Source organism: Petaurus breviceps, unplaced genomic scaffold (genome assembly GCF_028583685.1).
Source record: "Petaurus breviceps papuanus isolate PSGF00001 unplaced genomic scaffold, PetGlider_PUasm1.0 90333, whole genome shotgun sequence".
In the NCBI taxonomy this organism is placed as follows: domain Eukaryota; kingdom Metazoa; phylum Chordata; class Mammalia; order Diprotodontia; family Petauridae; genus Petaurus; species Petaurus breviceps.
In genome coordinates, this window is record NW_027187220.1 from 168,043 (window position 1) to 194,733 (window position 26,691).

At 50.9% G+C, this 26,691-nt stretch overlaps 2 protein-coding genes across 2 annotated transcripts in view; both read left to right on the plus strand.

Moving 5' to 3' along the window:
* Positions 1 to 9,524, plus strand: part of LOC138177122 (relaxin receptor 2-like) — a 21,053-nt gene extending 11,529 nt beyond the window's left edge. The window contains exons 3-8 of the mRNA XM_069108100.1: positions 313 to 402; positions 3,296 to 3,404; positions 3,861 to 3,932; positions 7,842 to 7,913; positions 8,267 to 8,338; positions 8,628 to 9,524. Coding sequence (XP_068964201.1) covers positions 313 to 402; positions 3,296 to 3,404; positions 3,861 to 3,932; positions 7,842 to 7,913; positions 8,267 to 8,338; positions 8,628 to 8,703 — 491 coding nt within the window. The 3' untranslated portion in view covers positions 8,704 to 9,524. The remainder of the gene's footprint in view (positions 1 to 312; positions 403 to 3,295; positions 3,405 to 3,860; positions 3,933 to 7,841; positions 7,914 to 8,266; positions 8,339 to 8,627) is intronic.
* Positions 9,253 to 25,582, plus strand: LOC138177195 (relaxin receptor 1-like). Its single transcript, XM_069108257.1, has 10 exons — positions 9,253 to 9,290; positions 14,888 to 14,962; positions 17,915 to 17,986; positions 18,210 to 18,281; positions 18,659 to 18,730; positions 18,959 to 19,030; positions 22,590 to 22,819; positions 23,537 to 23,947; positions 24,694 to 24,909; positions 25,326 to 25,582. Exons 1-10 carry the CDS (start codon positions 9,253 to 9,255, stop codon positions 25,580 to 25,582), a joined length of 1,515 nt encoding a protein of 504 aa, XP_068964358.1.
* The last annotated feature ends 1,109 nt before the right edge of the window (positions 25,583 to 26,691 follow it).

The window sequence follows — 26,691 nt, forward strand, 5'->3', positions numbered from 1 at the left end:
TCCTCCTCCTCCTCCTCCTCTTCCTCCTCCTCCTCCTCCTCCTCAGTGTCGCAGTGGGCCCAGAACTGGCCAGACCCTCTGGAGCTTTCTTCTAGCTTATAAAGCCAAGCTCCTGCCTGGGAGTCTATTAGGCCAGCTACCTTCTGTTTTGTCCTCTGGGGGTTGGTCACCCTTCCCTTTGAGGCTCTGCCCTCACTTTGCCCTCCCTGCTTACCTTAGAGGCCTCATTCATATGGAGTGAGCTGGGTCTCATTTGGCTGATTTGAGTGATGGGCCTGCTTATGTCTTCCTACTTCCCTCTGGTCTTTCCAGTGGACAGCAGTGGGTGGCCACACCTCTTGGACATGCTTCAAAGAACAAGGGGAGGCCGAATGAGGACTGAAGAGAGAGTACAGGAGTGCAGTGAGTATTTGCCAGGGGGCTTGGTGCCCCCTCACTGAAGCTGAGTCTACCCCTTTCCCCACCTCCCTTCACTGCATTACCTATGCAGCCTCAAGGACTTGAACTCCAGGCTCCAAGTTAGGAAGACCTAACTGCAAACCCCATCCTGTGTGGGGCTGTGTGACCCTGGACAAGTCCCTGAGACTGGCAGGAACCTGGACTTCCCCCACACCAGGGAAATCACAGGCTGGACCAAATGAATAATAACAATACTACCACTAAACAAGTCCCTGTGGAGACTGGCCTGGCCAGACTGCATGGAGAATATAGAATTCCAACAATGGTGAACTGGGAAGGGACCAGACACCTCTGCATACAAGGCAGAGTCCAAGGGAACCACCCCGAACCTGGGGTCTGGACCTCCCACTAACTACCTCTGTGGCCATAGGCAAGGCACAGCACCCTCCTTTGTAGAGTGAGGGTGATGGATCCTTCCAACCCTAAATCTACAAAAAAGAAGCCTTAGTGAGGGATATCTGAAGGGCTGTCGCGTGGCAAGGAAATTATTCTTTCATGTGGAAGAATAGAGTAAAACCAAGAGGAAAGGTCCAGCAGCTGACACAGTGTGGCACATAGTGCTCCCTGGGTCTGATTGTTTGATTGCTGGAAAGCAGATAAATATTGGAATAACACAATGAAAAATGGAGCTGTCCCAAAGTAGAATGTTCTGTATTGGAAGGAAGGTAGTGAGCTCCCTGTGACTGAAGGCCTAGAAGTAGAAGTTGGGCCTCCTAGAAAAGACTCGTGATGCTGCCTCTCAGGCCCTCCCAACTTTGAGATCTGAGGCTTTGCTTCCATTGGGGGGTGGGCGCCTTCATCTGTCTCAGGAGCAATGCCTCAGTGTCTCTACTCAGGCTCTTCTCCATGGGAGGCCTGAGAAAGGGTTCCCAGGTGGCCTTTGGGCAGCCCTTTTTATCAGATCTCCATTATCTCCTAATAACCTGATCTTTTTGTGCATTTCTTTTGTTAAAGAGGCATTATTTGTTTCTGGACTCCAAGCCATGTGTCTCAGCGGGCCCCTGGGCTTCTTCTCCTGATCTGTGCTTTCTTCTCCTCCCTCCCTCCTTCCCTCATCACCCCCAGCCCAGCCCAGTCCCCACCTCATGGTGAAGGCTTTTCCTCCCATGGCCAGGGCTCCATCCCTGGCCATGGCTTCCCTCTCCTTTTTCTCCTATTTCCAGGACCAAGGTAATGTGATAAGACCAAATGAGATGATGAGTGTAGAGCACTGACTGAGTACAATGCCTGGCCATAACAGGTCCTTCATAAATGTTGCTGCGATTATTGGTGATATAACAACCTAACTTTGTGCAGCACTCTGAAGTGGACAAAGGACTTTCTCCACAAAAGTCCTATTAAGTAGAGAATGTCAAGATTATTCTCATTTTTCAGATGAGGAAACTGAGGCTAAAACAGGTTAAGTACCTTGCCCAAGATCACATAGATTTGACTGTTTCTATTCCCCAAGCCTCTCTAATATGCCTATAGCTCTACCTTGGCACAGAGCTTTTCTCTCTTATTCCAACTAACTTCAGGGTCATCAAACATTCTACTATTAGGCATGCTGTTGTTAGTAAGGCTCTCCCTTGCAGGGAACGGCTATCGCTCTTTTTCAGTTAGTTCTCCCTCCTCGTGACATGAAGGTAACTGTGGGTTCTCGAAGCTCATGGGAGCAAAGAACAAGCATTTTCAAGTCCTACAAAATGAGTGTGAGCCCAACAACGTTCTATGGAGCTTGTGTCCAAAGACCAGGAAAGGGGTCATTCCTACCAGGGAATGAATGTTTGTATGCAGACATGGGAATCTGTGTCAGAGTTGAGTCTTCAGAGGCTGTACACCCAGAAGAGACATTTCCCAAGTTGTGTGCAACGTGTTGTACTGGGGACATTGGGGATATAGAAATATGAAAACAATAGCCTGCCCTCAAAAGGCTTACAATCTAATTAAATGTAAGATAAGCCATACAAAATACTGGGTATACAGTGAGAAGACTGAGGTTCAAATTCAAACTCTGCTAGTCAGCACCTTGGCTTCCTTCTCAGTAGCATGAAAGGGTTGCAGTAGATTTGCACTTTTCCCCACATGCTCATTCACTTCTAGATGCCATAGGAGACCATGCTCATGGACCATACACACACACACACACACACACACTCCATAAGTGGGTCCTTCCTCCCAGGCCCCTGTACCATGGCTACTAGGAAGACATTGGCAGAGGATCTGAGGAGGCTGCCAAGCCTCTATAAAACCAGTCAAAGAGAGGCTGGGGTCACATTCAGAAGGCAAATTCGGGGGCAGGGCTGAGCTCTCATGAACCCCACCCCACAGGTGCTTCCCATCTGTGTATTGCTTTATTCACAACAGACACCTCTGGGAGGGGAACTTATGCCCATTTTACGGAGGCAGAAACTGGAGTTTAGAGAGAGAGATGCAACTTTCTCCTAGTCACACAGTGAATCTGTGGCTCAGATGTCTCAAGCTGAGCTCCCATGGCTATAAATGCAAAATTCTTGCCCCAGCCCCACATTGCGTCAAGACGAGGGAAAGCACGCCTTGATCTGATCTGACAGAGAAGCCAGTGCAGGTCCCGTGGGTAGGCGGGCCCTGGCCCCACGATTCACATCCACAATGGGGCCAAGCATCTTGGAGCTCTGCTGCAAGTCCAGCTGCTTGGGGTCATCCATGTCCACCTACTGCCTCCTAAGCTTGGTGCAGGAGCCTTCTGGTGCTAGAGAAATGCCACCTACCGCGGCCTAGACACAGAGGGATGGATGAGATGCTCTCTGAAGGAACTGGGGAATTGGGGAGCCCTTCTCTGGAACCCTCAGCCTTCTGAAGCTTCTCTCATTCTCAGGACTGGAATTCTACCCCTTGGGATGCCAATGCTGGGGGCAGACAGTTGACTGCATGGCCCAAGGGTTGAGCGGGGTGCCGATGGACTCTGACAACAACGTGTCTCTTCTGTGAGTCCCAGACCTGGCATTGGGAGGGTAGGGAGGCTTCAAGCAGAGATCTAGGTAGCCCGAGCTGGATGGACAGGGCTGCCCAGGCATGAGCCACTCCGGCCAGCCCCAAATGGCACCCTGTAGACCCAGTCACCCTCCTATCTGTCTTTTCCATTCCCTCTCAAGCAGGAACACAATTATAGGCAGGAGTGAAAGGTCACCACCTTATAGTTCCCATCCCCCCCAAAAAAAAAAACAAGACAATGCAGTAAGACTGCAGAAAAGCCTGAGGAGGAACAAAGTCAGCCCATTTCTCAGAAGCCAGCCCCAGGGCCCTGTTAGGCCCTGAGAGCCATCCTTCCCCCCATGTTGTGGGGCCTGATTTGGAGGGGGTGCTATGAACCCACTCATAAGGGGGGAGGAGGTGGCTGTGAAGATGGCCTGTCTCAGACCCTTTTGTCTCCTCATCTCCAGGAACCTCCAGCATAATCAAATCCACCAGCTTCAGGACAAGCAGTTCATCAGCTTCCAGAGCTTGGAGGGGCTGTGAGTAGCCCCGGGGAGGCTTGGCTGAGCTGTCCTTCTAGGCCTTACAGTTACTATTAACTCCAGCAGAGGATACCTCACCTCCCACCCCTGTGCTGGGCTCTTTCCTTGAGCCAAGCAAAAGACATCCATTGAGCCAAGGAGAGTAAACAGCTGGGGAGGGGCTAGTGCTAGGGTGTGCCCGTGTGGAATTCTGGGGGGTTGGCTGTGTGTGCCAGTGTGCCCAGGCCTCTGGCCTGCACATCTGTATCTCACTGCCTGCCCCCACTCATGCTAGTGGCCAACAGGGACTCTGCCTTGGTGGGTGTGAATCTGGACTCAGGACTCAGAGAGTGGGGGGAGGGGGGGAGGTCAGGCTCTCTATCCCTTCACCATTCTGCTGCCTGTGGCCCGGTGAGTTTCTCCCATCACTCCTTCCCCCTCTTCCAGGCCCAGCTCCAGCCAGACAGTTAAGTCAACGAGCACTCACTAGGGCCAGAGCCTATACTAAACTCTGGGAATGCAAATATAAGCCAGAAAAGGAAGCAGTCTGTACCCTGAGGGAGCTTACTGTCTAACCGAGGAAGGCAATACATCAAAGGGAGATTGGGGAAAGTGTCCCAGAGGGGCTTGGGGGAGAAAGCAGCCTGGAGAGGCAGCGGCAGGAGCAGAGCCCAGAGAGGAAAGAAGGAGTGATCGTGGCTGGCCTGGGCACCTTCAAGCAACTGACTAGTCAGAGGAAGGGACCAAAGGTATCTTCAAGGATGAGAAAGCTGTTGAATCATGGTGAATACAGAAGTTTAAACAGTCAGAAGTTGAGCCTAGACATAGTGAAGGACCAAGAATAGACTGGCTTCTGGGGGGGGGGGGCAGGCATGGCAAGTAGAAGAGGGGTTTCTGATTGGGGGTCATTGAGAACAGGTGATCTTTATTTGAGAGAAAAGAAACTTGGCAGCTGGGGGGCGGGGGGGAGGGGCAGGAACACATGCATATTATCTCCATGCCTGGAAGGGGGCATTGGCTCATCTTCTTGGGCCCAGAAGGCAAAGCACAGGTGGGTGGTACAGAGAGGCTGATTTTGGCTTGGTTGGAAGAAAACTTGCCTTGGAAAAAGAGCTCTCCAAAGTGGGCTGCCTTGGCAGCTGATGAGACCCTCACTGCTATGGGTCTGTCCTCAAGAGGGGGCAATTCCTGCTCAATGGGTGTAGATGCCTCTAATGGCCCTTCTAACTCTGAGAGTCCGTGAACAAGCCCTAGAGCCCTGGTATAAAGAAGCTTCTTCCAGTGGAGGGTGGAGTGGGTGAAGTCCCTGGGAATTCTGGGCTGAGAGGCTAGAAATTGATATCAAGCCTCAGTGGCTCTCTTCTCCACCAGTGCATGTCAAGCACTTGGCTTCATGTCTGTGATTCTCACAAACCCTCCCAAAAGGCTCTTCCTAATTTGACTGAGCCCTTCTAAGTTCTTATCACCATTGGTCAGGCTATAGTGTGAACCTTTGGGCTGCCCATCTCATATTCTTTGCTCTTCCCACTTGACCTAAGCACATCCCTTCCTAATGATTAATTTCCTGAATGGCATCTTTCATGCCAGTCCTAGCACACAAGTCATCTTTGGGAAGATTCGACAAGCCTCATTACATGCCCCCAGCTCCACTGCCATGGTCCCTCATGATCTAGTCTGGATTCTTGAGAGCTCTGATATTGACAGTCACGCAGGTTCACTAGGAGAAATTCTGTACAGTTTCACACTCAACCTCTGGCCCCACTCTGGGCATCTGTAATGATACTGGGGAACCCTGGTTGACTCTTAATATGGCAGCCCCCTTATTGTATGTTGTTTGATAATTGTCAAAGTTATCTCTGAGGCTGCATCTATCAAGGAATCTTGCATCGACTAACATTGAAGGCCCTTGTGGAGGAGGCTGCATCCTTCTCTACCAAAGCCAAATGCATTTTTATAGTCAGGAAATGGAAAACTCACTAGGATCTTGGAGCCTCAATCTATAGTGTGACTATTAATATGTGGTTGGCTGGAGACCTTTTTTTGTGTTTTTTTCTGTGTTTTCTTAGTCACACTCAGCCATTCGACCCGACTTCTCTTCGTAAGCATCACGCAGTGAGGTCTTAGACTCTATACCGCCATTGATGATGAGAATCGATTTCTGTAAAATGTTTCACTGTGTCTTTGTTTTCATCTTTTCAGATTCATCGACAAATGCTTTGTGACATGACTTAGTTAAGTTTCCTCCCAAGCTTCCTATTGGCTCGTTTTCCCTCCACTGCTTTTCACCCTTATATGAATCTGCCTTTTTCCTTGGCTTCCACACCTCTTACTTGATGAGTAGATCAAGTCTTTGCTGATGTGGTTTCTATTCTTTTGGTTTTCTCACTTATTTGGCCTAAATCAGAGTCAATATCTTGACTTGTATAGGTTTTCCATTTTTCAGAGAGAACAACTTGTTCAAATGGACTCCACGGCAATTACTTATCATTCTTCTCCTTGCCTTTATTCCAGCTAATCCATGGTTTGTCCATAAAAGGCACTGGTAACATGATTTCCCCATCCACAATCAGTCAGGGCTCGGCCTATCCAGCAACTTCAAACTCTTCCTGAAGACAGTATTCACTTGTGCAGTTCTAAGTATTCTGACCAGTCTACAGGCTTTGGCATCCTTTGTTTCCAAATCCTAAGCCATGTTTTCCAATCTTCTTTCCCCCTCCCTCCCCCCATGTGATTATCTTCGAGTGAAGATCACCGGGCATCAGTGCGGTAGATGTTGATTGAGTTTGGAAGACTCAGTAACATTCTTCTTAGATTTTCTCCACTTTCCATCCACAATTCTCTTCACTGTGCTCATCTCCCTCAGCCTCCTCCTAAGGGGCCCCTGGCCATTGGGCACCCAGTGAAATCACCCTCTTTGTTTCTCTTTTGTTTTCTGGCTCCAGAGAGAATGTCAAGATGGACATGCTTCAGTTCCTCTTGGGGTTACTGAACAAAGATTTCCCAGGTGTGCCTAATGCTAAGAATCCCGCCATTTTTAGACTGTCCTCCTTTTCCACCTCTGGATTCCTGGCCATTTTATATTTTTCTTTGTCTTTTCTTACTTCACAACATCTCTTTCTCCGCTCACATTGTCACCTCTCCCCTAGACTACTTTATGCAGCCTCCTGGTTGGTCTTCCTGCCTCAAGTCTCTCTCCACTCCAGCTCTATCCTATGTTCAACTGACAAAGTGAGCCTCCTGAAACCCAGGTCTGACCATGTCACTCCCCTACTCAGTAAACTTCAATGGCTCCCTAGTGCTTCCAGAATCAAATAGAAAATCCTCACAACCTGGTCCCTTCCTACATTTTCTGTCTTACTCCCCTCCATGTGCTCTACAATTCATTGTCCCCCATCTCCCAGCTCCAGCCCCCAGGCCTGAAATGTTCTCCCTCCTCATCTTTGTCAGGGCGTCCCTTAAGGCTGATGTCTTCCTTCTGTTGGTTGTCTCCAGTTTACCCCATCCATATCCTATTTGTACTAAGCTGCTTGCATGTTGTCTCCCCCATTAGAATGGGAGGGACGGGGACTGTTTTTGCCTTCCTTGTCATACCCAGCCCTTAGCACAGGGATTGGTACATAGTAGGTAATTACTAAATGCTTATTGACTTCACTACCCAGGGAGGCCAGACTTGGGTCCGTGAAGCAGGGAGCACTAAACCTGTCTTATGTGGGCACCAACCTTAGAAGTCATTGAGTCCAAACACCTTTATTATACAGATGAGATAACTAAGGCAAAGATATGTTAAGAGACTTCCCCAAGGTCACACAGCTGGTAAGTCAAAGAGGCAGGATTTGAACTCAGGTTCTCTGATTCTAGGGCCAGTGCGCACTCTGCTGTATTAGCAGTGCTGAGTCTGCCTCTGAGCCCCTTTCTTTTGTCCACCAGTTTCCTGCAGAACAACCAGCTCCACTCCATAGCCCCTGGGGCATTTACTGGCTTAGCAGAGCTAAGAAAGTTGTGAGTAGTCCCTCCTTGGATGGGGATAAAGAAAGGGGGGAGGGGGAATGGGCAGTGGACTGACTCCCCTGCATGAACCAAATCCAACTAGGAAGAGAGAGGTAGGGCTCGGGAGAAGGGAGCAGTGGAGTGTGCTGGGGGGAGGGCCAAGGACTGGACCATCCCAGATTGAGAAAGCTGTGAGTGTCCCTTTTCTGGTTGGAAAATAAAGTGGAATCTGCTGAGTTGGAACCACAGGCATAATGGGAGTGCAGCTTGGCTTTCTCCACATGCCTATCATCATCGGCCCTAAAGACCAAGAGGAGGGAAGGGAGGGGGCAGTCCTGACCGAGACTGTCTTTTTCTGGCCCCAGGTTCCTGAGTCACAATCGGATCCACTCCCTTGCACCAAGACTCTTCCAGGACCTCTGCCACCTGGAATGGCTGTGAGTTACTGGGGGGAAGGGCAGGAGACCTGGGGAAAGCAGAAAAGATGAAGTTGGGCTTAGCTCTTGCTGAGCCCAGCTGACCATGGTAGAGGGGAGGATGGGATAGTGCCTTGGGTCCCATCTCCATTTTAAATTTGCTGGCAATTCCAGAATGGGTCCACCAAATGGGAGTACCCAATGCACAGATGCCAGTCACAGATCCTTATGTGAAGCCCACTGGTTAGGGAATATGGTCCCTCTTTCCTCTTGTGTATTGGGCTGTGTCCCTGGCATCTTCTCTCTCCAGGATGCTGGACAACAACGAAATCACTGAGTTGCCACCTGATGCCTTCCTGGGCCTGAAGTCTCTATACTTTCTGTGAGTTCTAATCATGACCCCCTTGAGGTGCTACAGCACCCTGGGGAGCACAGACAGTGTTTGTGTGTATGTGGGGGTGCATGTGGGTGGGAGAGGAGAAAGGTACCTCAACCACACGAGAAGGGAGGGCTCAGCACCCAACTGGTCGTTGGACAAGACTGCTCCTGCTTCGCTCCATGCACAGAACATGCAGACATCGCTTCCCTACCTGATTCTTTGTGCTGGTGCCCTCTGCTTGGCGAGACTGGGTGGTTCCTGAAGACAGACAAAATGTCTTGTTCTGTGGATCCCCCGGGGCAGTTTGGCACCGATCATTTCTTCATTCCTTCCTTCATTCCACAAAGCTCCTGCCATTTCTTCCAAGGCCCAGTACCCAGTGCTAAGAGGGAGACAGGCACGAATAGGGCCTAGTCCCTGACTACAAGGAGCTCCCAGTCTCTAAGGGGGTAAGACAAAGAACTGCAAAGGTGGTGATTAGCACCCAAGACACCAACGAGAAGGGAGGCGTCACTTCCTGCACTGTGAGACCCACCTTGAAGGAGGAACTGGGACTATGACGTCCAGGGATGGAGGTGGTTTGGGGGACTCAGGGTAAGTCTAGGGGCCTGGTGGGAGCTAGAAAGCAGACTGCCATGCCAGCCAAAAGTACTGCACGAGTGCCAGATCCAGGAAACATGTCTGGTAAATACTTCACCTCCTCGCGATGGCAAGCTGTCTCTGCCTCTTGCTGCACATCAGCCAGCCTGGCTCTCCCCCTACACCTGCCATTGTCTGCCATTGTGTGATCAATTGGCTTGCCCTGTATGAAATTTGCTGTTGTCTGCAGTTGTCTGCCTTTCACTGTATGCTGCGCCATCCCTAGCAGTTCTGGCATTTGATTGGTGGGAAGGGGGTAGAGGGTCTAGAGCGTCACTTCTGTTGCACGCGGCTGAAGCAGACCAGAGCCATAGCTGAAATGGGGTCAGGAGGATGAACTGGTGGGACAGCAGAATATTTCAAAGGGGACAGGGCCTGAGCTAAGTTGAAGAGGAAGAAGATTTTAAGCCAGCTCCTGATGAGCTGGGGAGAAGAGGGAGATTGATTTGGCAGTCCATAGGATTTCAACAGGACAGGAAAGAGTGTGGTGTGTTTGTTGTGGTTGGTGGGTAGCGGTGGAAGAGGGAGGGCCCCAGAGGAGCAGCGGGGCTCAAGAAGGAAGCCAGATCCTCTTCTTGGTCCTGGATGTCAGGGGACCAGAGAGAAGAAGGAAGCAGCATTGAAGGAGGTACCAAGACATTCCATGTCTTCAAGAGAAAGGTAAGTTTTAGTGAAGGCACATCAGAGGGTGAGATTTAGAATGAAGGGCATTCCAGAGGGTACAGTAGAAAGGGAGGGCAGAGAAGAGAAGGGACTGGGGAGGACTGGGGGGAGCTGGGTAGGGGCTAGCTAGCAGGGACAAATGGTTTTTTCAGAGGAGCAGGAGGTAAGAATTTGCATGGGGAATAGCAAGTCTGGAGAAGCTGCATCAGCCCCACGGCTCAGGTCTGAGTGCCTTGCCAGGGCCTCTCTGCCTCTCCTCTGAAATAGGAAGAAGCCTCACTATTAAGAGTTTAGGGTGCAAGTCACACAAAGGCTTGATTTTGTCCTTACTTACAAAGCAAGGCAGAGAAGCGTTGGTTGGCAAGTGGCCCTCTGGGGATGAGTCATTTCCCACAGGTACCAAGAGTACATGGAGAGTACATGCTCATGCTGGATTCCCAACCATCTAGTCACCAGCCTTAGAGACAATTGTTGTGTTCCAGAGCAGAGGACAGATTCGCTCATTTGCTAGTCTGCCACTGGCTTCAGAGGCTCAGACACAGGGGGCTTTCTTAGTCTTTGGGTTGTCCTTGACCAATATCCTGGCAAAATGAATTCAGGGGCTAGAGGGCCCACTTCCACTGAAATGAAGGCTTCTAAAATGGGGTGGCTCATGTCAAGACCCCTCTGCCATCTCAATATTGTCACCACATGTGGAAAGCTTGGTCTGTGCAGGGCAGTGTGCTCAAGGCTATGGGGACCAAGGGAGACACCATCTCTGACATTAATCCCCAATCATTCCATGTGGCCCATATGCCATGGGCCTCCAGGCCAGTTGGATGACCTCAGTCCTCTGGAGCTTGGCACTGAGGGGCCAGCTCCCAAATTGTGGCCACCCCGTGGTTTAGTCCCACAGCCCATCTGTTACCTCTCACTGAATGGCATGGGGTTATAGGCTCAGTGTCATAAGGGACCTTAGTCTAATCCCCCAGGTAGTGAAGTCTTTACCCAGAGACACACAGGTATCACCTGGGCAGAGGCAGGATTCAAACCCAGGTCCTCACACACCCTATCCAGCCCCTTCCCCTGCCTTCTGATGTACACCTACTATGTCCCACTGGCATTGTCTCATCATACATCTGTCATGTCTCCCATCTGCCGGTTTCTAGCCCAGTGTGCCCGTGCCTTTGTACATTGACTATTTCCTAGTCTTTTAACTGGCTGCCATTGTGCTGCCACTGCCTGGCACAGAAGCACAGACTCTCCGAACCCACCCAGTGCAGTGACAGCCCAGCGAGGGTCCCTCATCGCCAGCCACTGTCTGCTCAGCTTTGCCATTATCTTTGCAAGTCTGACTGTGTGCTGGCCTTGATCAGCTCCATCATTCACTGTTGCTGCTTTCCAGTGTGGCTGTAGCCCATGATTTGTCTGCTCACAAAGCCACACGGCTCAGAAGTGGAAGTGGGGACTTTATATTCTGCTTGTTGCTGCTGTTATTAACAACAGTAATCAGCTAGCGTTCCCAGAGCGCTTTAAATCCTACAAAGCGTATTGCAAATACCATCTCATTTGATCTTCACAAGCAACCCTGGGAGAGAGGTGTCAGTATAATCTCCACTTTACAGTTGAGGAAACCAAAGTGGACAGAGGTTAAGTGACTTGCCCAGGGTCTCACAGCTGATTAAGTGATGCTGGATTTGAACTCAGCTCTTCGTGACTCCAGGCCCAGTGCTCTCTCTACCACACCATAAGTTCCAGGTTCTTAGTCCGTGTTCATCTGACATTGTCCCTGCTTTTGTCTTTGTCACTGTTTCAAGTCTCTCTGATATTGTCTAACTGCCCTTTCTTCCTCCCTTGTGGTCCCTGAGCTCAGCATTGTGGAATTTACAATTAAGCCCTGCCCTCAAGGAACTTACATGAGTAACAGCTGCCATAGTGGTCACTCAAAAGCAATGACTTTAGACTGTTCACAGTCTGACTCTGCCACTTCCATGCTCAATAAGCGGCTCCCTCTTGCCCCAGGGATCAAACATAAAAGCCCTTCACAACTTGCACCCTGTCTTACCTTTCCAGCCTTATTTCCTCTCCTGCATGGTCCAGCCCATTTGACCTTGCTCTCCATCATACACAGTGCTCCATTTCCCACCTCCATGATTTTGCATGTGTGGAATGTATTTCCTCCTCACTGCCCCCTCTCAGCATTCTTCAAAGCTCAGGCATCTCAGTGTTCACTCCCCCAATAGGATTTGATCTGCTCTCCATCAGCCACCAAAAATTGGTTAACAGCTTCCTATGGGCCAGGCAAAAACTTGAGCCCTGCCCTAGAGGAACTTCCATTCTAAAGGGAGAGAGAATACATCCCAACTAGAAGACTGAGACAGACGCTCCTCCCTTCTGCTTTTTTTCTCTTTTTGTGTAGATATTCATGTCCACAATCCCCACAGGGCCAGGAATCCAGGCAGTTATCAGGACACAGTGACTAAGGAGGGGCACCAATTCTAAGCTAAGACCCTTGACAGAAGAAAACAAGTAGCTGACCTTTTGCCATCCAGTGTGGTTGTGATCAAAGGAATAGGGACTATTAAAGGAGGCCTAGAAATCAAATTGGGCCTGGAAATGCCATCAGGTGCTAAAGCTTGCCTTATCCTATAGATAATGGGGAGTCACTGAGGGCTTTTGAGCAGGGCAGTGACTTGATCAGAACTGAGATGGATTCTGTGACCTTCAACAAGTGTTAATTCAGAACTCAGCATGCCTAGGGCTGAAAGTATGAAGATCAAAGGAAAAGCAGTGCCTGCCAATGCAGGAAGGCACAAGGATTAGCAACCCTGGCTTCCTGCAGGAGACTCCGGATTTCAATAAGTAGCTTCCAATGGGTCAGCACAGATGGGGCTGCCCCTGTAGGCCAGGCAACGGGCTCCACCTAGCATGGTGGAGGTAAGTGTGCAAATCAGGAAAGGGCTCTAGTGGAGATCTTGTGGCCGTGGGGATAGCCAACAAGTCACTAAATTCTAGGGATGAGGAAAGGCCAAGATGGGCAGGTCGTTGAGGTGCAGCCCATCCTGAGCACAGTTTGGGGGCTGATGGCCTTTCTACTCATCTAGCAAATGTCAGTTGGAGAGAAGTCAGGGCTAGACATGGAAATCTGGGAAGCTGCAGCCACACCAAGGAGAGCCTCATAGAGGGAAAGAAGAGACAGAGGCAGGGGGTTGGGGGAACCAGGCTTTGCTAAAGGGATAGTAAAAAGGCCAGAGAAGACCGAAGACAGTAAGAGAATCCTCTCTGGCAGCACATACCCTCAAAGTGGATGGATCCAGATACGAGATTAGCACAGGCTCAGATAAAGGAAGATCTGGGACTGACTGAGGGAGTATTGGAGGGGGACTGGGGAGACAGCAGGGGAGTGATATGTCTGTAAAAAAGAAAAGCGAATAAATCATCATTACAAAGGAAAACAATTGAAGGCAAACACCTTGTAACCCTTAAAGTGTTCTATAAGTGGGAACAAGTACAAGGAGAGAAAAGTGGGCAGTCAGCACAGGTGGAGGCAGCTAAAGGCCTAGAGAAAAGAAGGGCTTGGAGTGGGGGGGGGAAGGAGGGAGGGAGGGAGACAGAGAGGGAAGGGAGGGAGACAGAGAGACAGGGAGGAAGAGAGGGGGAGAGAGGGAAGGGAGAGACAGAGAGGGAAGGGGAAAAAGAAGAGGGGAGGGGGAGAGAGACAGGGAGGGAGAGAAAGAGAGAGGGAGGGAGGGGGAGAGAGGGAGAAATAGAGGGAAGGGAGAGAGGGAGGGAGAGGGGAAGAGAGATAGGGGGAGGGAGGGAGTAAGGAAGGAGGGGAGAGAGAAATGGAAGGAGAGAGAAGGAGACAGGGAAGGAGGGGGCAGAAGACAGGTGACTAGGGGAGAACAAATAAGTCTACGGTAAGACAGAAACAATGGTAATGGAAAGTCTTAGCAGGGTCCCAAGAAGGGGCTTGGTCATATTGGAGTGAAATAGAGGGAAAGGAGTCAGGAGTGAAGGCAACACCCGATAACCACCAACAGCAGCATTCCCATGATTCCCATGGCTCTTTAAATGCTAAACGCTTTACAAGCATCTCGTTTCATCCTCACAACAATCCTTGGAGGGAAGTGCTATTATTATCATCCTCATTTTCCAGGGGAGGAAGCTGAGTGAAGTGACTTGCCCAGGGTGACACTAGGCTCATCGCTCTACCCACTATGGTGCCCCCTAATTGAGAGAAGCAATGATTGGTGGTCCAAGGTTCCAGAGGACTAAGCAGGAAGGATTGCCTCCATTTGGTAGAATGACCACCTCTTTCAGAGTGAAAGCAGTGTAGGAATGGAGGGAGCATGAAAATGGCGCCATTTTGAAGTGCAGGAATGGGGAGTTGAGGGATCTCACAATCCATCACATTTATATAGAGCTTCAGGGTTCATGAGGCACTCACCCCACCAGACCTGGGTGCTAGGCACCCCCTTTTTACAGATGAGGAAACCAATTCAGAGAAGGGAGAGGCCCTGGCCATCAATGTCCAAGGTGGGAGTCAAAGGTATGTCCCTCCTGACTTCCCAGGACAAGGAGCATCACCTCCTATGGGCCTTCAAGCTGGTTTACTGCCCCACCTCCCAGGGAGCTTCCCTCCTCTGGGCTCCCACTATTGGAGTTTCCCTCTGGCCAGAGTCTGGCTCTTAGGCCTCCCTTGTCCCCAGCACAGGGTCTCCAGGTAAGCATCAGTGCAAATATTGAATGATGGAATGCATTTGGTGGGATAGATTTTCTTTCCCTCCTTTAGACCATAAGCTCCCTGAGGACAGGGGCTAGGCTCTTCCTTTTCTTGGACTCTCTTTAGTTGCCTAGCACATAGCAGGGGCTCAGTGCAGACTGGTTGATTGATTGCCTTCTGCCAGGTATCTGCTCAACAACTCACTCAGCAAGATGCCCACCCCATCGATCTGTGCCGAGATGCCCGAACTGAGCTGGCTGTGAGTGTCTGCCCCATGGGCCTGGGGGCTGGCCAGGTGAAGGGGGTGAGGGCAGTGGTAGCCAAAGATGTTCTAGGCTTAGGAGAGGTCTGGGAAAGGAGGTTACCATGGCAGTACTTTGCTGGGAAGGCTGGTGTGAGGGACATACAGCATCAGTGCCTATCCAGCTCAGTGTACCTGGGTGGGCCATAGATTGGAGGCCTGGGTCAAACTCACCTCATCTCCTCCCAACCCTCAACCTCCAGCCCAGAGCTTCTAACCCTCAGTCACCCTAGATCTTCAGACTTAGAACTAGGAGGGCCCTTTAAATACATCCGTGTTACAGAAGGAATTGAAGTCCAGGGAAAAGAATTGACTTACCCAAAGTCACACATGTTAGTAAGTGGCAGAGTCGGAATTTCAAAGCCAGGTCCTCTGCCCCACAAGTCCAATACTCTTGCATGGCTATTCCTACTTTGGGCCTCTTTTCCCTGCCCCCACCACCCTTATCTCCATGCTCCCCTTTCCTTTTTCCCTCTCCCTACTCCTTGCATCCCACTTCTGTCATGCCTTTTGCCCCACTCTGTCTCTTCTTGTCATGCTCCCTCTCCCTGCCCCCTCTGTCCCCTCTCTCTGCTCTGTCTCCCTTCTCCTTTCCATCTTTGCCTCCCTCTCCATGCCCCCTTTGCCCCCCTCCCTTCCTTTTAGGTGCAACAGCCCCATGGCCCCATTCCAGAAGCCAGAATTGGGGCTTCGTAGTTGCTGCCGCCCCATGAGCCTGGCTCTGCCTCCTCTGGGTTAGTGGTTTGGAGATGAGAGGGAGACAGAGACAGAGTCCGAAGATCTTTTCCAGCTCCACTACCCTATGATCCCTTGGGCGCAGAGATCCATGAGGTCCTTCTGTCCCTTCCCCACCTTACCACAGGGACTTGGAGAGAAATCAGCTGCAGAGCCTGGAGAGCTCTGTGTTCCAGGACTGTGGGGCCTTCACTGTGCTGTAAGTATGCCCCTTCATGCTCTCAGACCCCTGCCCAGCATCTGGAGGAGGGGCTCAGTCATCTTCCCCCCTCTCCTCCCAGTTCTTCCTTTCCCCACTGGAAAGAATCCAAGGCACCAGCTTGGGAGAACAGCCTCATTTCCCCCCATCTGGCATTTTGCTCAGGCCTCTCAGTCCCAGGGCCAGCAGAGCACACATGGCCCACCACACTCCCATCCCTCTGACAGTCACCATGGCCACACAAGACAAGAACATTTTCCTTCTCCAGACCAAGTCCTGGACTGCTCTAAGGTGTACCCTAGGCTTTGACCTTGCCCTGAATCCCCTCCTCATCTACCCAGCTCCAGCCTAGTGAGGGGACCCATCCATCTGTCCAGTCAGCCAATCAGCCAGTCACCCTTCCAGCCAGCCAGCCAGCCCTCTGCTGTGGTGGCAGCAGCTCTTGGCTAGTCCTGGAGGCAGGCAGGGTCCAGTGTGGCTGACCCTAAATTTGAGTTATGGGCCCTGTGAGAGCAGCCAGTAAAGTAAGCAGCCCAGCATAAACAGTCATATACACAGAGAATAAATCCCAGGCAGGATCTGGAGCCCACAACTAGCCTGGGAGGAAACAGCTGGTGGAAGGAATCTTGTCCACTGGGCTTCTGCCCATTCTCCCCCTCCCCCCAGAGCCCCTGGAACTCTCCAGGAGAGTGCCCAGAGGTAGGAACGAGGGACTTCGGAGGCCAGGGCTGCACAGGTAGGTAGAAAGCAAGAAAGCTAGGCTGAGCCGGTCGTCCTTTGGCTCCACACCTCCCAGGCTGCCTTGCTGCTACCTCCGGTACGTCCCTTCACTTTTCTAGGCCTCTTCAGTAAAGTGATGGTATGGGATTTGATGGTTTCTGAGTTCTGTTCTGGTGCCAAATTGAAGGTGCCATCAAGGAGCACTTAATGAGCTTCCTTTCCATAAAATCTGCTGCTTACCATGCCCTGCCCCTGGATCTCTAGCCTTTCTCCCAGCTCAGGCTTCTCCATAGTGTTCAGCTGGCTGATCCCGGAGGGCTGGCTCCCACTGGAACCTACTTCCTCCATCCCTTCCCAGTACAACATAGTGAAGAGAATGAGACCTGTCACTGTCCTGGATGCCACTGGACCTGAACCGTCCCTGTTCAGGAAGCCCTCTCCATGACCTGGCTAGTGCCGCCCCTAGGGGACCTTGGAGCTCGGAGCCAGTTGGGCACCCTCCTCCCCATCCAGTGTTTGGGCTTGAAGCCTGCCCCTTCACCAACAGAGGCACAGGGCTGTACTTAGGACCTTTCTCTGAACCCCCTGCTCAGCTGAGTTGAGCATGCCTTAAGAAAATGCCTTAAGAGGCAGCACATTTTTTAGCAGAACCCCAAATAGACCACAGGGCTCCTGACTCATACTCCAGTACTTCTCCCTCCGCCCACCTCCCCATCCCCCCGGCTGGGAGGTGGGATCCTGTTCAGGTACCTGGATACCCCAAAGACCTTCACTAAAGTAAACATGCCCATCTCAGTTGTGCCTTCCCACTCCAGGTTCTTCCCTCTTGACCTCCTGCCATGTGGCCGCCTCATCTTCCCGTGCCTTCCTACCACATTCATGCCATGTCTGTGTCTCCTTAGAACACAAGCTTCATATTTGTTCCCTTTTCTGTATCCCCAGCCCTTACTTAATGCAGCTCTTGGCACCCAGTGAGTGCTCAATAAATGCTTCATGACCAACTGACTGACTGGTCTGGGGTGGGCACCATGGAAGATGGAAAGGAAGGGAAGGGACTTGGGGACCAAGAGAGAGGGAGAAGCCATGTTGGTATGGCCTTGGCCAGGAACCAGAGTGGAGGTGAGTGAGCATGAACTTTAGTGGGACACAGTGGGGCTTTATGGCCCCAAGGCTGAGGGCCCTGCCTCTTCCTGCTGCCAACTGACCAAGCTCAGGCTCAGGCCTCCATTGAATTCTGTATTCTTGCTTCCTTCCAGAATCCTTCGGGGGAACTTGATCAAAACAATTGAGGAAGGGACCTTTGCCGAACTTCCTCGCCTAGTGGAGCTGTGAGTGCCAATCATCCCTGAGACCAGGGCCGGGTTTCAGGGTTATCTTGACCGGGGAAAGGGGAGCGTGGGGAGGGGGGTGCTCGGACAGAGACTCCAACTTGCCTACAGATGTCTCCTGTCCCATTGAATGTCAGAGTTAGGATAGAGAATGTCAGGGCTGGAGGGCACAGTCCCTCCTATCAATCACCCCCAGTCCCACATTTAGAATCTCTCCCTGCAGAGACCTGTCCAACAACCTTCTGACAGAAATGCCTCCATCGCTGTACCAGGGCCTCCAAGATCTCCAGATGCTGTGAGTCTGGCCTGCTTTGGTTATCTAGGGGCACTTGTAGTCTTGTTGTTGGCCAGAACCCAGGGCTTGACCTTCCTTCTTATCTGAGTGCATTGAAATTGGCCCAAGGTCACAGCCCCTGTGGTTTGACGGGTGAAGGAGGAGAGGCTTGTGGCAGGGAGACAGCCCTGGGGCATCCAAACTCCAGACTGTTTCCTCAATAAAACAGAAGGAAATGATTTCCCTTTAGCCCCACTGAGTAACTCCTCACCCTGATACCACAAAGCCAGCATGGTAATAGAAGTGACATGGTCAGGAAATTGAGGCCTGCTTGGCACCCAGGGCTGACACCTGGATGGGCACAAGCCACCCCAGCCCCCTCTGCTCTCCACTCACAGGAATATCTCTGCCAATCCTCTGAAGCAGATCCCTGTGGACCACTTTGACAGCCTCCCCCATCTTCATTCGCTGTAAGTGGAAGAACCTTTCAGCCTAGGTTATGGGCTATGGGCACAAGAAGGGGACCCTAAAGGTCTGCAATTTCCAGCTGGAAGGGACCTTAGCTGGAGGGGGGGATTACACTTGGGGAAACTGAGGCCCAGAAATATGTGACTCCAATTACAAGATTCTTCCTTCTCCAGGGGCTGGGACAAAGCCATGCTCTTCTCCAAATCTCCCTTTTCTTCCTCTGACTTCAGGAGCATGGAGGGCATGGAGATCCCCAATATTCAGAACAGAATGTTTCAGAAACTGGCCAACCTGTCCCACATGTGAGAGCCTGGGAAGGGGGAGGGCTGGGGAAGGGGCCGAGGAGTGGCTGAGGGAAGCCTGGAACAAGCCCTCCACTAACCCCCATTCTCTGTGGTGGGGGGGAGGGAGGCACATAGCTTAGGGGTTTGGCAGATCTAGGAAAAAGGCTTTCCTGTGGTGTCTCAGACAGCACAGGCCTCCTGTGGAGTAGTGGCCAACGGATTTGGAGCTTTGTCTGGATCTTGAGTGATCTTCACCCTTATAACAAAGGCTCCTCCACCAAAATCTCACTTCATCCACCCATTAGTGGCCAAATGGAAAAGTGGCTCTTGGGGCTTCCCAGTTGGTGAGGTCAACAAGGATGTGGACAGAGAAGGGTAAAGGGTCCCTAGTCTTTGCTTTCTAATCCAAGAATAATACCAAGTAATAATGACTCCCCTTTATATACTGGGCACCACACGTTGCTATGCACCTTATAGATAGCATCTCATTTCATCTTCACAACAAACCTGGAAGGGAGGTGATATTATGGTCCCCATTTTACAGTTCAGGAAACTGAGGCAACCAGGAGTTCAACCTAGGATCACACAGGCTGGAAGTGTCTGAAGCTAGATTTGAACTCGGGTTTCCTTGACTTCAGGCCAGTGCTCTGTGCTCTGTGGCGCTGCTTAGCTGTCTCTGAGAGTTAATTGAAGAAACTGAGGTATGCTTAGCCTAGAAAAGAGAAGGCTTAGTCACCCAGAATGGACATCTTCTTGTGGAAGCCAAGTGGGCAGAGAGGGAAGGGGCAGGAAGGCAGATTGAGGCTCCTTTAGAAACTAGTTGGTTCACCCTCATTGGAGGTCGTCAGTCCACAAGTATTTGCTAGCCACTGTGTGTGCTAAGTGCTGAAGATATAAGGAAAGCCAAAAACAGTCCCTGTCCTCAAAGAGCTTATAATCTAATGGAGACCCATCGCACAAACAGATATGTATAAACAAGCTCTATGAGAGGGAAATGGTCAATTCTATACAGTAAAAGAAAGGCACCAGCATTAAGGGAGATCCAATCAGGAAACAAGCTTCCTGGAGAAGGTGGGATTTTAGCTGGGGCTTGAAGAAAGCTAGAGAAGTCAGGAGACAGGAGGGAGAGCATTCCAGGCATGGGGGATGGCTAGAAAGAATGCACAGAGCCAAGAAGAAATGGAGGGTCTTATTTGAGGAACAGCCCGGAGGCTGGGGTCACTGGATGGAAGACAGCATGGTGGGGAGTGAGGTGTGAGAAGACTGGGAAGGGAGGAGGGGCAGGGCATGAAGAATTTTGAATGCCATGGAGAGCATCTTGTCTTTGCTTTTGGAGGCCTTAAGGAGCCACTGGAGTTTACTGAGTAGGGGGTGACGTGGTCAAATTAGCACTTTAACAGCTGAGTGGAGAAAGGAGTGGAGTAGGGAGAGACTTGTGGCAGACAGACCAAGCACTAGCTATTGCAATAATTTAGGTCTGAGGTGACATATTTGGGAGATGTTACAAAGGCGACATCACTCACCTATAAGAGGGTTAGAGAGAGTGAGGTGTCAAGGATGACACCTAGATTGGGAGCCTGGGAGACCTGGCAGGATGGTAGGAAGATAGTAATGGAAAGCTCAGGAAGAGGAGAGTGTCAGCAAAGAAAGACAATGACTTCTTGTCTTTCTGATGCTTGTTTCTTGTAGATACGTTGAGTTTAAGATATCTACCAGACGTCCAATTTGACGTATCTCATACACAGTTGGAGATGTGAAACTGGAGGTCAGGAGAGAGGTTAGGGCTGACTAAATAGTTTGGAGAATCATTTGCATGGAGCTAAAAATTACCTCCCTGGGAGTTTATGAGGTCATCGAGTGAGATAGTATAGAGGGAGAGGAGAAGAGGGCCCAGTCTGGAGACCTGGGGGATCCCCACAGTTGGTCAGTGCGACCTCAGGGAAGATCCAGCAATGGAATATGAGACCCAGGAAAATGCAGCATCCCCAAAACCGAGAGAGAAGAGAGCATCCCCCAGAAAGGGGTTATCTGCTGTGTCCAAGGCTGTGGAAGGGTTGAGGAGGATGAGGACTGAGGAAAGACCGCTAGATTTGTCTTAGTACCTTTGGAGAAAGCAGCGACGGGTAAGTGATGAAGTTGGGAGCCAGAGAAACAGACAGAGACAGAGACAGACAGAGAAAGAGAGACAGACAGAGACAGAGACATAGAGACAGAGACAGACAGAGACAGAGAGACAGAGACAGACAGAGACAGAGAGACACACACAGACAGAGAGGAAGCAGAGGAGCCTTCTCCACTTTGACCATCCAGGGAAGGAAAGCCATTCATCAGTACCTAGCAGGACAGATAGAACAAGTGAGAGAAGATGAGGAATACATAGGCATATCTGTAGGTGGCAGGCAAGCAATCAGACAGAAAGAAATTGAATATTAGAGAGATAAAGGCTGTGATAAAGTCTCCCAGAGGAAACTGGAGGGAATGAGAAGAAGCAGTGGGCTTGGTTTCTCAAGCTGAGGCTGGCTGGTCACCTGGTGTGTTGAGCGATGAGGGACGAGAGGAGAGGAAGCAGAGGCAGGGACTGGAGGCATTTGGTGGGATTGGGTACAAAAGCTTGAGGGGACAGGTTTCTGTCCTCATGTGTTGAAGCTGGGAGAGGGAGTCACTGGGGAGGAGGGTTTATTTATTTATTTTTAGTTTTCAACATTTATTTTCACAAGATTGTGAGTTCCAAATTTTCTCCCCATCTCTCCCCTACCCTCGATCCCAAGATGGCAAGCATACTGAATACCGCTTCCTCCAGTCTGCCCTCTCTTATTTCCTCCTCCATCCCCCTTACCCTCTGCCCCCTTATTTCTTGTAGGGCAAGATGGATTTCTATACCCCATTGCCTGTATATCTTATTTCCCAGTTGCATGTAGCAACAGTTTTTTTTTAAACATTTGATTTTTAAAACTTTGGATTCCAGATGCTTTCCCTTTCTCCCTCTTCACCCAACCTCATTGGGAAGATAAACAATTCAATATAGGTTGTACATGTGTAGCTATGCAAAACATTTCCATAGTGGATATATTGTGAAAGTATGACTATATTTCCCTCTATCCTATCCGACCTCCCACTTGTTCTATTTTCTACTTTGATCCTGTCCCTTTTCAAAAGTGGGTGCTTCCCTCCCCCCCAGCCTGCCCTCCCTTCCATCATCCCCCCTTTCTTCCCCTTCCCCTCTACTCTCCTGTAGGGTGAGATACCCTATTTAGTTTGTATGTCATTCCCTCCCTAAGCCAAATTCATTGAGAATAAGGTGGACCCATTCCCTTTTGCCTTCCTGTTCTTCCCCTCCATTGTAACAATTTTCCCTTGCCTCTTCTATATTAGATGATTTACCCCATTCTGTCTCTCCCCATCTCCTCTCATTATATTCCTCTCTCACCTCTTAATTTCACATTTTAAGTATCATCCCTTCCTATTCAATTGGTCCTGTGCCCTGTCTATATATACATATTAGGTGAGCCCGCCTTGGGTTTTCATCTGGGGAGATCAGCAGTAACCCATTCTTCTCCCTCTGACCCGGTCCCCGCAGTTACTTCGACCACTTTCAGTACTGCAGCTACGTGCCCCACGTACGCAGCTGTCAGCCCAACACAGACGGCATCTCCTCCTTGGAGAACCTGCTGGCCAACCTACTCCTTCGCGTCTTCGTCTGGGTCATCGCCTGTGCCACCTGCCTGGGCAATCTCTTTGTGGTCTGCATGCGCTCCCTCATCGTGCCCGAGAACTTCCAGCATGCCATGGCCATCAAGTGTCTGTGCTGTGAGTCAGCCCAAAGGCGCTATGCCCTGGGCTCTCCTGTGCCACTGTCAGGAGAGCTGGGCATCTCGAGCTGGGTTCAGGGTTAACAGTGCTTTACCTTTTCTCACAACAACCCCCAAGATCATGATGATCCAAGGGAGGAAGGGAACGAGCATTTATTAAGTACCTACTGTGTGCCTACAAGTAGGATCTGGTCTGGTCCTCACAGCAACCCTGGGAGAAAGGTGATGTTATTATCTTCATCTTACAGTCGAGGAAACAGAGGGAGGCAGATGTGAAGTGACTTGTCCAAGGTCACACACATCTTAAGTGTCTGACTTCAGGTTGTCCTGACTCCAGGACCTGTGCTCTATCCACTAATTCTGAAGTATAAAACCCATTTTACAGAAGGGGAAGAGAGCCTCTAGCACACAGAGTTCCAGGTGGGCGTGATGGCAAGGTAGCAGCTCCAGTTCCCACTACTATTTGCAGCCTTCCCTTCCATTCCCAGAAGCTGAGGAGATGCTAGCAAGGTTCAGAAGGGAGACCGAGAAGGGAGTTCCTCTCCTCTGTCGGTATCCACACTTGACTAGATGCTCAGGCTTCTGGCCCCTCCTTCCACCCCAGTGCACAGATCCCCAAAGTCCCTCACACCCATGGAAACATCCAGCCCAGACCCATGCCCAAGTGCACACACACTGACTTACCCAGAATCACTATCTCTGTGTCCCACCCCAGGTGCTGACTTCCTCATGGGTGTTTACCTGTTCTTTATTGGTGCCTCTGACCTGCGCTATGCTGGCGAGTACAACAAACATGCCCAGGCCTGGATGGCCAGCTCCCAGTGCCAGGCCGTGGGCTGCCTGGCCATGCTGTCCTCTGAGGTCTCTGTGCTGTTACTTACCTACATGACACTCGAGAAGTACGTGGGCATCGTTTTCCCTTTTAGCCACTACCGGGCTGGCCGCCGGCAGACCCTTGCCACTCTGGTGGCCATCTGGCTAGTGGGCTTCACCATTGCTGTGGTGCCCTTCTGGAGTCGAGGCCCCTTTGGCAATTACTATGGCAGCAATGGCGTCTGCTTCCCTCTCCATTTTGATACTCCTGAGAGCACCATGGCCCAACACTACTCCACTGCCATCTTCTTAGGTGAGGGGCCTGCATGGGGGACTCTTGGGGGTGGGGGGGGTAGCTGCTATTGAGCCCATGGGCTAGACCTCATCAATTACCTGGAGGGATGAATAGATGGTCGAGATCTCAGGCATCTGGGATTCTTCTCAGAGATAGAGCTGGAAGGGGCATCACGAGGACCTCCTAGGGGGCCTAGGCCACCCCCACATTGAAATCTTTGAGATTTTCTTTCATGTCATGGAGCCCTTTGGACACCTTCTCAGAATCAGGCTTGGTGCTTACATTGAAGGCAATGTTGAAATCCAATTCAAGGGTCATGAAATAGTGTCGTCATTTTTACTCTCATCCAAATTCACAGACCCTCTGAAATACATCCTTGGGGGTCCCTGGACCCTAGGTTAAAAGTCCCTCCTCTAGAAAGAGAGTCAGTTAGTCAAGCAATATATTCATTAAGGGCCTGCTATATGCCAGGTTCCAGCACTCCAAAGACAAGCATTACCCAGCAATCCTCTAGCAAGCATGTAATGAGTGCTAGGGAGACACCCTCGAGAAGCTTGTGCTCTGATGTGGGAGGCAACAGGTGTGAGCAAAATACACACGTACATATGTACATGCATAGGCACAAATAGCGTGGTCCATGGGGTCTGCAAATAACATTAACAAGTTGACTACTAAGTTGGAAGGGACAGGAGATGGAGCTCGAGCTCTGTCCAGAAGGAAAGTGAGTGCGTCCCATCCATGGACACTGTTCTGTGCTGCTGCAGGGGTCAACCTGATCGCCTTCATCACCATGGTCGCGGCCTACAGTAGCATGTTCCACTCAGTCCGGGTCTCCCGTGCCCGCTCAGCAGAGCCCGGAACCTTTTCTCGAGAAGTCTCCATTGCCAAGCGTTTCTTCTTCATTGTCTTTACTGATGCCCTCTGTTGGCTTCCCATCTTCCTCCTGAAGCTGCTGTCACTGCTGCAGCTAGAAATCCCAGGTGTGCAGTGCAAAGGGGATCCTCCCTGAAGCATCCCTTCCCCTCCACCCCCTCTATGTCTCTCTCTCCTGCCCAGGTCAGAGGTTGAAGAGAGTGTCACTGGGGGATGGGGAGGAAATCTGGAGTCTCCAGCAAAGGCTAACAATATGGGGAAGGGAGGAGGGAGAGAGAGAAAGGGACAGAGCAATGAACAGGCCAAAAATTGGAATTGGAAGGGACAAGAGTGGCCACCCAACCTCTTCATTTTACTGTGGGAGAAACTGAGGCCCAGGGAGGTCAAGAGACTTCTTCAAAGTTGCTCCACTCTTAGTAGCCAAGCTGGGACTTGAACCTAGGCCCTCAGCCTCCAAATGCAGGCCTGGCTGCTTTTCTGGATGCCTGGCTGCTCCTCGACTAACCTCTGCTTCCCTCCTCAGGCACAGTTACTTCCTGGGTGGTCATCTTCATTCTGCCCATCAACAGCGCCCTGAACCCTGTGCTCTATACCATCACCACGACACCCTTCCAGGAGAGACTGAAGCGATGTCTTCACCGAGAGACTCATTCTGTCCCCTCCTCCCAATCCATGGGCCCGAGCTTCTCCCTGGTGCCGCTCCGAGCTACTACTGCCAGAGACCTGGTGGGCCCAGTGGGCCGGCGTGCTGGGAGGACCGTGTTTGGGCCTCAGGACTGAGAGGGGAAGACACATGGGGGGAGGGGGGAGAGGCAAGTGTGTACATGTGTGCACATGTGTATACATGTATGTGTGTGAGTGTATTGTGAGCATTCCTGCGTGTACATGTATACTGTGTCTATGTGGCATGTGCATATCTGCATATGTGTATGTGTGAGCACAAGTGTATGAGTAAGTGTGTGCATATGTGAGTGTGCCTGTGTGTGTCTGAGTGTCCTTCAGTGTGTCTGTGTGAGTGTGTGTGTGCCTGTGTGTGTCTGAGTGTCCTTGAGTGTGTCTGTGTGAGTGTGTGTGCTTGTGTGAGTGTGTGTAAAAGTGTGTGTGTGTCTGAGTATTTTTGAGTGTGTCTGTGTGTATGCTTGTGTGAGTATGTGTAACTGTGTGTGTGCCTGTGTGTGTCTGAGTGACCTTGAGTGTGTCTGTGTGAGTGTGTGTAAGTGTGTGTGAGTATGCCTGTGTGTGTCTGAGTGTCCTTGAAAGTGTCTGTGTGTGTGCTTGTGTGAGTGTGTGTGAGTGTGCCTGTGTGTGTCTGAGTGTCCTTGAGTGTGTCTGTGTGTGTGCTTGTGTGTGTGAGTGTGCCTGTGTGTGTCTGAGTGTCCTTGAGTGTGTCAGTGTGTGTCTGAGTTTCCTTGAGTGTGTCTGTGTGAGTGTGTGTGCTTGTGTGAGTGTGTGTGCCTGTGTGTGTCTGAGTGTCCTTGAGTGTGTGTTTGTGTGAGTGTGTGTGTGTGAGTGTGTGAGTGTCCTTGAGTGTGTCTGTGTGAGTGTGTGTGTGTGTGTGTGTGTGTGTAGAGGGGGGAAGGAATTAGGGACCTGGGTGAGATATGGCACTGACCTTGAGCATGGCCCAGCAACTGGGACCCGAGTGCTCTGGGTCTAAATGAAAGAATATCAAGAACTGCCTTTCAGGGGGTGGGGCACGAAGGAGGGAGAAGGAGAGGTCAGGCATTGGGAGCCCAAGTTCTGTGTCATCTTGAAGTCACAATACTCTGGGAGCAAATACCATTCACCTCATGTCAGGCATTTGGAAGATGGGAATGAGGACCCAGTCCAGCCCCATCCCAAACACACACACACACACACACACACACACACACACACACACACACACA

Coding starts and splice junctions, on each gene's coding strand:
- LOC138177195 (XM_069108257.1), top strand. CDS start 9,253: ATGACGTCCAGGGATGGAGGTGGTTTGGGGGACTCAGG. Junction 14,963..17,914: donor ATGCCCGAACTGAGCTGGCT/GTGAGTGTCTGC, acceptor GCTTCCTTCCAG/AATCCTTCGGGGGAACTTGA. Junction 18,282..18,658: donor CTCCAAGATCTCCAGATGCT/GTGAGTCTGGCC, acceptor CTCCACTCACAG/GAATATCTCTGCCAATCCTC.